General features: G+C 35.0%; 1 protein-coding gene across 2 annotated transcripts in view; it reads left to right on the plus strand.

The window, feature by feature from the left end:
* The window catches only part of RAB21 (RAB21, member RAS oncogene family), a 33,076-nt gene extending 23,842 nt beyond the window's left edge, over positions 1-9,234 (plus strand). For both annotated transcript variants that reach the window (XM_008055238.1, XM_021710992.1), the window contains 3 exons: positions 2,890-2,944; positions 3,443-3,531; positions 7,642-9,234. In XM_008055238.1, the coding sequence (XP_008053429.1) occupies positions 2,890-2,944; positions 3,443-3,531; positions 7,642-7,784 (287 nt within the window). In that variant the 3' untranslated portion in view covers positions 7,785-9,234. The remainder of the gene's footprint in view (positions 1-2,889; positions 2,945-3,442; positions 3,532-7,641) is intronic.
* Positions 9,235-10,345: the final 1,111 nt, after the last annotated feature.

A 10,345-nucleotide genomic window follows, 5' to 3' on the forward strand; every position in this document is an offset into this window, starting at 1 on the left:
TTTTATTTAAAAACTTTTTGAAAGCTTCTTTCCACTGTGCCCCACAGCCACAGTCTAAGCAAAGATATATTCTAGCTTTTTAATCACTGTTAGACCATCTGCCCTTAGCAGTGAGCATCTCCCTTTTGTGCTCTTAATTGAAATATGTATTTAGAGAAAATTTTTACTTAGAGGATGACTTTGTTCTTTTTTCCTTTATAGTACTGCTACTTTGGTGATTGTCTTTGTTTTGAGGCATTTTAAACCTATTAGAAAGTTCTCTACAAAGCTGCCTATTAGTGTTGAAGCAGATATGAGCCTCAAAACCTTACTTCCTTAGCTGTCTTGCTTTTCAAAGAATATAAGAACTGAAAGGTTTTTGAGCTTTGGAAAGATGTATCACTACTAGCAGACAGGTTTTTTGCAGTATATTTTGTGCTATTCATTGTGAACACTGTTCGAAGTAGTGGTTATTTAGTAGAGATATTTCAAATTTTTTAAATTTAAAATATTAGGTTATTAAAATAGTTTTAATAATGACCTGATTTATTAAATTTGGCAGGTTTAAAATATTATTAAATAATAAAGCAGTGTCTGAATAATTTCCTCTAAATGTTCATTGAGACTAATTGATTGTCACCTTCCCTGTTCTTCCTTATTTATTTCTTTATTTATTTTTTGAGTCAGGCTCTCACTCTCTTGCCCAGACTGGAGTGCTGTGGCGTGATCACTGCTCACCGCAGCCTTGACCTCCTGCACTTCCAGGTGCATGCCACCACACCCAGATGATTTTTTGATGTTTTGTAGAGATGAGGTCTCACCATATTGCCTAGGCTGGTCTCCAACTCCTGGGATCAAGCAGTCCTTCTGCCTTGGCCTCCCAAAGTGCTGAGATTACAGGTGTGACCCATTGTACCCAGCCTCTATCCTTACTCTTTTTTATAGGTGTTGGTGACTCTGGTGGAATTTAGAAAGTGAGACTTTTTGGTTTTTTTGACCATATTAATTTTTCTTTTGAAGATGTGGGTTCCAATTGAGGGTTATGTATACAAATGCATAATGTACCCTTGTTGATGAGGTGGTCCTCCCTCCCCCGGCAGTTTCCAATTACTGCCAGTCCCTTTCTTACAGTATTATGATAATTGAAAATGAGACTTTAAAGATCTAGAAAAAAAATTCTATAGGGTTTTAGTTCATTGGAACATAAGTCATATTGCTAGGGGACTATCCTGTTTTATCTTTTTAGGTAGAGGCTGTATCTTGTGCCTGTTTGTTGGTGCCATGGCCACAAGATGGTGCTTCTTGCTTACTTTGTAGAATAAAACAACTTGTTTGTTCCTCTGGTTACTGTCAGATATATTGACTATAATATTCAGCACGTTAAAAAATATAGTGTAGGAAATCAGAGCTAACATGAAACTTCTTGATAAGGTAGACAGATAACTGTTCAAAGAAGGAAGCGCTTGTTACTGATTATGTTAGTACTCATTGACCTTTAAATATTGTCCACCTCTCTCTCTCATCCTTAGGCTATGGTAGCAGACAGTTTTTTGCAGCGTCCAGCAATTACGTGCTTAGATTATTTGAGATTCTCAATATACAGAACCTCTGGATTTAATACTTCTTAGTGCTAGACATTGCATCTTTCATTGGATGTTTACTGCAGTGCTTTATCTGAAATTGTCTTCTAGACTCGGAAAGGTCCAAGAAAAAATGACCTTGTTTATAAGGTTTTCTTTTTTCTTTCTAAAAATTATAATAGAAGAAATGAAAATATTTGTTTGGAGAGTTCTTCTTTAGGGTATTTTTCCACATTCCTATCTATTGTTTCTATTACCTTTAGTATTGTATGTGTCTAGCCAACTCATCTTACTTTCTCTCTTGTACTCAAAAAGGAATCTGCATTTTTCAGTTCATTTTTGTTCTGGTGGCTTTTTAGCAGAATCTCAATTTGGTTCCATTGTTTAAGGAGAGCTGACCTTATTTTTAATAATTTTAATCTGCATGACATACATATATTAAGTTCTAATAAGTCACTAAAATTCTTTTTTAAACAAACAACACAGTTTTGCCCCATAGTTGTGGAATACTTAAAGATCTATACATTTTAATTTTTATCATCTAGAAAACTAAAGTACTCATAGGGTTAAAGAAACTGGCCTCATATATTTTAGTAAACACAAAGATAGCCGTACTTGATTATCTACTGACTCTAAGTTGTTGTTACTGTTTTGTTTTGTTTTGTTTTGTTTTGAGTTGGGATTTCACTCTTTCACCTAGGCTAGAGTGCAGTGGCACACTCACGGCTTACCACAGCCTCAAACTCCTGGGCTCAGGCGATCCTTCCACCTCAGCCTCCCAAGTAGCTGGAACCACAGGTGCTTACAACCATGCCCAGCTAACTTTTTCTTGAATTTTTGTAGAGACTAGGTCTGGCTATGTTACCCAGGCTGGTCTCAAACACCTGGGCTCAAGCAATCCTCCTGCTGGGCCTCCCGAAGTGCTGGTATTAATTACAGATGTGAGCCACTGCACTCAACCTTGCTCTTATTTCTGATCACTTATACTTGGTTAGGTCATAGGTTTATTTCTAGATTCCCTAGAGAATATTAATCCCTGGTATACCCCAAATCAAAGAAGAATGCCCATGTCTTTGGAAAAGTTGTGTTCTCTGACAGAGGCTGCAGATTCAGGAAGATATGCATTGAGCCATTTGAGGGAGGATGAGGTATGATGCAGCCCTCACATCTCTGGTGTTAACCTTATGATTTCAAGACACTTAGAAGTCTTGTGGGGATTTGTATTATTTTTGCAAGTAATTAAAATGGCATTTGTATATTTAGAATTGGCTTAATTTTGTTATAACAATGAATCATTATTAAAGATTAGTATTTACTTTTCTCAAATTAGGTAATAAAATAGACTTGGAAAAGGAGAGACATGTTTCTGTTCAAGAAGCAGAATCGTAAGTGTTGTGCCCTCCCCACCTTCACTCTTCCCCAGTAGAAGTCTTTCTCTTTGTACAGCGATCTTTACCATTTAGGTATTATTCAAACCTCTTAATGTAGATTGAGCTATTGGATTCTATGAGGCATGTTTACATAGTAATTTCTGAATTGGGGGCAGGAAAGCTTTTGCACACTCATTTCCCTTTTTGATGTCAGTTAAAAAAATAAGAATATTGTAAAAGAAAATTGTCATGATCAAATAGTGTATAACAAAAACTTTTCAAATAATGTATTTCTAAATTAATCTATTAAAATGTAAAGTCTTGTTATATTTGTGTTATTTAAAATTTGATTAAATGTATATAGAAAGGCTAAACAGCTGTGTAACCTTAATTTCACTAAACTTGGGTAAATAAGTCACTAAAATTGTTACTGTAAAAAGGTTCAAATAGTAGTTATGACAAAAATCATGAAAAATATTTTATATCAATCACTGATTTTTTTTTTTTTTTAAGATATGCAGATTCGGTGGGAGCAAAACATTATCACACTTCAGCCAAACAGAACAAAGGAATTGAGGAACTCTTTCTTGACCTTTGTAAAAGTAGGTATATTCAAATTTAATATGTTTGGGAATGCTGCTTTCCTTTTTTTGTTTTTTTTTTTAGTCGGAGTCTCACTCTGTCACCCAGACTGGAGTGCAGTGGCTGCTCCCAGCCACTGCAGCCTCATTCTGCTGGGCTCCAGCCATCCTTCCGCCTCAGCCTTCCAAGTAGCTGGAACTACAGGCGCGTGCTACCACACCCGGCTAATTTTTGATTTATTGTAGAGATGCGGTCTCGCCAAGTTGCCCAGGCGGGTCTCGAACCCGCAGGCTCAGGCAATCCACTCACCTCAGCCTCCCAAGGCGCGGGATTACAGGCTGAGCCACTGAGCCCAGCTGGAATGCTGCTTTCTTAAACTGTTGGCAATATTTCTAAAGTGCTTTTTTACCAATCTCTGTTAATGACCACATTGATAATTTGTCACATCTACACATGCTATCATTTGCTTAATATTTTTTAATTCATTTTTTTAAAGCTTAAACAGAGCTTTAGCTCTGTTTCAAGTGGAAATTAATGGTTATGAAATCATATGTGTGGTATGGGCTTAATGCCTTTTAACTCTTTGCGTTCAGATGTTCCCCCCTCGGGGGACATAAAGAAATATAGCAAACCACTCAGATATCCCCTCTCGGGGGACAGAAATTGCTGGTGATTTTGCAGGACAGACCTATGCCAGCAGAAATTTTTCAAAAATGTATGTTTACTTGAAGTTTTCCATTCAGATTGCACAAAAAAGCAAATAAAGAGTTGGAATATATACTGAGATATATGTTTTTAAAAAAACAGGCATTACATAGTAAGAAAATGTGCTCCACATCATCTTCAAACAACAGACTGAACAATAAGTTATAATATTAATAATGTAGGAGGAAGAAAACGAGATTGCATTGTGTGATTGAAAAACACCAGGTGGGGCGGGCGCAGTGGCTCAATCCTGTAATCCCAGCACCTTGGGAGGCCGAGGTGAGAGGGTTGCCTGAGCCCATGAGTTCAAGAACAACCTGGCCAATTTGGTGAGACCTCATCTCTACAATAAATCTAAAAATTATCTGAATGTGGTAGCACACCCCTGTAGTTCAGGCTACTTGGAAGGCTGAGTCAAAAGGATCGCCTGAGCCCAACAGGTCGATGCTGGGGTGACTGTGAGTGTGCCACTGCACTCCAGCCTGGACAACAGAGTGAGACTCCTACTCAAGAAAAATACCAGGTGGAAGATGTCAAATTACTATTGCACAACATGTATCAATGAACCTGCAGTGCATGTTGGTGACTGTTTCACACATTGCTACACATTAGAAAAATATAAGATATACAATTTTTATTTTTTGTCATAAGTAAATTCCTCACTTTCTAAAATTCCATTATAAGCCAAATATCATTACAGTAAAGTAATTGATCCCAGTGCTATACTATTTAATATGAAGTGATTCGTTTTTCACTATTTTGTAAAAATGTGCAGTCAAGTCGCTGGTAGGTGATCCGCAAGATGTCTCTGATTGCAAAGAGTTAAAGATATATGTGTAACTCAAAAAGTTAAAATGGAAGGGGAATTTACATGCTAAAACAGATTTAAGACCTGTAACAGCCTATGCAGTGAATGGACCTTATTGATTTGACAAACTAGTGAAAAAGAACATTTGTGAAGCAATTGGGAATTCACTGGATTTTATATTAAGATTATATGGTATTGTGGTTATGTTTTATAAAATTAGTTCTTTCAGAGGCACATATTAAAATAATTTGTGAATAAAATTATGGGTCTGGGATTTGATTAAAAATAATGGTAAGGAATGCTTGGAGTATGGATAAAATTGGATGATAATTTTCATTATGCTGTTTTTCCTTTTTTTGTATGGGTTTGAAATTTTCCATATTAAAAAGTTTCTTTAAAAGAGAAAGGAAAATAAGTTTATTTATACATAATGTGAATGTCATTGCTCATATCACCAATAGAATGCATATGCATACTACGTTTAGGAAAACTCTAATCTATAGAATAATAGATGGAAATTGCTTTGTCAAATTGTATTCCTTGTATTTGTGGACCTCAGATTTGAGAATTTGTTAAAACTTTTTTCTGCCTAGAAAAATACATGCACAGACTTTGTATATATGTTTTATGAAACCTGTATACACTTATATGTAGGTTGTATATATGTTTTATGAAACCTATAATAGTTTTATGAAACCATGAAGCCATTCATAATTCTTGTAGAATAGTGATTATCTAAGTTATGTCCTCTGATCAGCAGCATCAGCATCATTTGAGAATGTGTTAGAAATACAGATTCTTGGTTTCTATTCCATACCTACTGAATCAGAATCTCTAGATATGTTGCCCAGAATCTATGTTTTAACAAGCTCTTCATATGATTTTTACACACACACCAAAATGTGAAAGCCAATGCTGTCCATAAGCACATGAAGATCTTGTTAAAATGCATGTTTTGCTGTAACAGGTTTGGGGTGGCTTGGGGTCCTCATTTCTGTGAGCACCCAAGTGGTGATGATGCTACTCCCCAGAATATACTTTGGTAGCAAGGCTCTGGATCAGTGACTTACAAATGTTATGAGTCTCACATCTTCAACATTTTTGAGTATTCTCCATATATTTATTTAAAAATTATATAAATATTAATACATGTAAATACTAAGGTATTTTGTACATTTAAAAATATACCTAAAAGATAGAAATTTTGAAAGGTGGAGAAAAATAAACAGAAATAGAATTTGTAATATTTTCTTATTTCGTCTTGGTGGACTGTCCCACATACCTCAGTTTGGAAACCATTGTTCAGGTTTGGTCTCTGGACCCAAATTTCAGAACCCTTGTTCTGTTTCCAGAACTCCCTCTTTTCCTCCTTCATCTTGTCAGATATGTGTTTTGTGAGTATTTTCTCCTGGTCTTGTGTTTTGTATTTTCATTTTTCTCAAAGAGCAGAATTTTAAAATTTTACTGAAGTCTAATTTATCAGTTTTTCTTTTATGATTCATGTTTTTTGTCTTAATATGAGAAATCTTGGTTTAAGCCAAAGTCATAAAAATTCTATAAAGATTTTTCTCCTATGTTTTCTACTGGAAATTTTGTTTCACATTTTGCATTTAAGACTATAATTCATTTTTCATTGGTTTTTGCGTATGGTGTTAAGGTGTTTATTTTTTACATATAGATGTCTAATTCTAGTCCTGTTTCTTGGGAACATTGTTGTTTCTTTATTGAATACCCTTGGCACATATGTCAAAAATTAAGAGACCATATATGTGAGAGCCTATTTCTAGATTCTCTTTTCTGTTCAATTGATCTCTGTTTTTCTCCTATCATCTCGCTGTCTTGATTAATGTAGCTTTATTTTATATCTTTAAATCAGATAGTGTGTGTCTTCTAGCTTTTTTCTTCAAAGTTCTCTCATTTTAAACTCTGTTATTCTTTCAACTATCACTTGCTTTAAAGTATTACATTTCTAATTAAAGAGTAAATTCTGAACCATAACTATCACTTGGACTTGGAACAATTTAAATTTTTTGGACATATTTATTTTTTATATATATGCAACTTTATTTTATTATAGAGATGTGGGGTACAAGTCAGGATAAGGTTGATAAGTAATCTATATGCAGGTGAAGTTTGGACCTCCAACTGGTCCTCACTTCCCCTGGTTTAGGACCAGGTACCCTTTGTATTGTTATGTTCCCCCTCCCTCTACCACCTGACAGTGTCCTGCAGCGGCCGATACCTCCCTTGTGCTATTGTGATTAATATTCAGGTCTCACTTATGAGTGAGAAAAAATATTTACTAATTGGGTATCTGACAAAGGCCTAACATCCAGAACTTTTTGACATATTTCTAAGTATGTTTGGAAAATCTTAAGGGTTATACTTGTACACAATTATTTGTTCTAAGTCAAAAAACTTTTTTTGTTGATGTCACTCTAGCCATTATATCCCTGTATAAATATGCTTGCTACTTGATATTTTTTTAAAACTTACAGATAAAGCTGTTTTAGTAAGCTGACACAATGGTCATTATATTTGTTTTCAAGTGTTATACTGAAATTATAGAAAACTCAAAGATTGTCGTCCTAATAATTTTTGCTTTTTCCTCTTCTAGGGATGATAGAAACAGCACAGGTGGATGAGAGGGCAAAAGGCAATGGATCTAGTCAACCAGGAGCTGCAAGGCGAGGTGTACAAATTATCGATGATGAACCTCAAGCCCAGAGTGGTGGTGGAGGGTGCTGTTCTTCTGGATAACTGTTCACGCCTAAGAAATTGAAAATCAAAACAAAACTGTGGATCATTGCCCTCAACATGAAGACTGCCATATTCCAAGTCACATTATTTTACCAATGGAGTTATAGAATTAACAGTATTTTAAATTACGTTTATAACACTGCAGAGACCTTAAGTGCTATACTTAGTGAAGTTTGTGACCAGAGAATTGGCATTTTCTACAAATGTTAACAAAGCAATTACCAATGGCCTTTTTACATATTTTTTCTTTAATGAGGAATAATATGCATGTAGAAAAGACCTACTTAAAGCCTTCATTTATATTCTTTTAAATCAAATCTTTATTTAATAACTTATATATGTTGTTGGAATGGTATACATTTTTGCAGCCCTTTGTATTTTGTGGTAGTTTGAATTGTATCACTTATAAACAGCAAACTATTTTATTTGTTTTGTTTTTTTTTAATTAGCAGATACCTGAAGTACTATTTTTGCAGGGTTTGCACAGGCCCCTAACTGTCTACTACTTTGATATAATCTGTATACATCCTGTATGCTGAGCTGGTAAAATACATTGTAAATTACATATTAAATATTTTATCTGCTTTTACAAGCGCAAGGTGCAAAAATATATACAGTAGACTCATTGATGACTGTAAAGTGAATTAACATTTGGTGATAATGCCTAAGCTTTTTGACTCTGATATAAAGATCATAGGTCCCCTTCACTTTTGTCTTAACTTGAACATGGCGTGTTTAAATTTTCATACGTACTTTACTTGAATTATTGCTGTTGTCACATATTTTGCCTCTGTGAGTCCACCTGATGATTGAGCAGCAGCATTTGCCTTTGGTTTGGGGTTTTGTTCTTATAAAAGAGATGACTTCTGCTGATCTTGCTTTAGAATGGTTACCTTAAAAGAATTTGAGTGGAGCATGCGGTTTCTCTTCTGCAATAGCTTTTGTTTTCTCTTAGGTTTTATATGAGATGGGTTCGCTGGTGTAAAGAGAGGAAGAGATCCAGATGATAGCCACTCACCAAGATTCATTCATGTAGCACATTAGTGGTAGTATGTGTTCCTGAGGCAGCGCTTTTAGATCCTTTGTGAGCAAGTTGTATTTGTTCATTGCTTGCCAGAGATGAACACAGAATATTCTGTTTTGTTTTATAAGAACTATCCTTCTGAATTTCTGTGGAGGGAAACATGACATGTAATGCAGTTATAGCGAACACTGGAAAGATTTATTGTAGAATTATATTCTTGTATACTTTAAATTAGTTCCTCATTAGATTTTTTTTAAGCATAGGGCTGAACTTTAAATTTGTTAATTTTAATAGAATCAGGTGCTGCTCACAGAAGGGACACAGATTGTGGAATTAACATAAATTGTTCTTGTTCTAATATATATATTTTTTCATTTCTGTCATGCCTGGAAAACTAGTAAATGTTATGTCTAAGATAAAATGGAATGGCCCCTGGATTTACTTCTTATAAGAAGCAGTAATATACAATAAAACTATTAGCATGAGCAACTAAGAGGATATATAGAGGTATAGTTACCGAGGGAGTACTGCCATATTTTTACGTTAATAGCTTAAACCTTCCCACGTGGGTTAAAGCTTGAATGAATTGACACTTTGATGTTATGATGTTAGAGTTTTAACATATTATTAAGTGGTCTGTGAGCCTTCACCTTAACTTCTTTATTATCCTTGCCAAACTCAACACACTGACCTCTCTGTTATATGTGTTTGAAGAGGGTGGGGTGGGAAGAGTCAGGGCGATAAAGCTAAAATTGCCTTCTATGGGATAATTGTACTCTGTATAATCTCTTGGTTTCCTGTGAAGTTAGTGTTTATGTGGGAGTGGGGGAGACATTGGGGATCTGGAGTATCACAGGATAATTTGTTTTTGCCTTCCTGGCTCTTTCAGAGTGAGAAAAGAAAGCTTTGCTAGTCTTACTGTTGTAGATGGGAAATAAGATATTCTAACTGGAGTGAAATATGTTTTTAAAACTAGTTAGAGTAGTTGAGCATGGTTGTGTGCACCTATAGTTCCAGTTACTTTGGAGGTTGAAGTGGAAGGTCACTTGAGCCTAGGCATTTGAATTCACCCTGTGTAACATAGTAAGATCCTGTCTCTGAAAACAAACAAACAAAAAACCTTCCAAAAACAAAACTAGTTAGAGATTAAATTGAGCTTTGTTCCAAAAAATTTTTATAAAACCTGATAATAGGAGAGCTGTACTTCTACTTTGACCCCACTTTAATGGTATAAAGTCCAGATAGGAACCTCTTCTCCAGAGTTGCCCAGATGCTAATTGGTAGGGTATTACTTTCTCCATATTAGTATTTCTTTATGCTTCCTTAGTTTCTGTGTATCTTTTTTAACTTCATACATTTAATTCTCCCCCTCCTTTTTTTTTTGCTTGTAATTTAGACTAATTCAGCAGCAACAATAGATTACATGATATGCCTATTGTTGCTTTAAAGACCAAAAGGTCTTTAAGTAGGAATAGGGTGAAAGTGTAATGAAAGAGTACCAGTCAACTGCAGTATGTATACAAAGGAAAGATAAAGA

The sequence above is a fragment of the Carlito syrichta genome, unplaced genomic scaffold, assembly GCF_000164805.1.
Source record: "Carlito syrichta isolate Samal-C Ts95f unplaced genomic scaffold, Tarsius_syrichta-2.0.1 Scaffold301786, whole genome shotgun sequence".
Taxonomy (NCBI): Eukaryota; Metazoa; Chordata; class Mammalia; order Primates; family Tarsiidae; genus Carlito; species Carlito syrichta.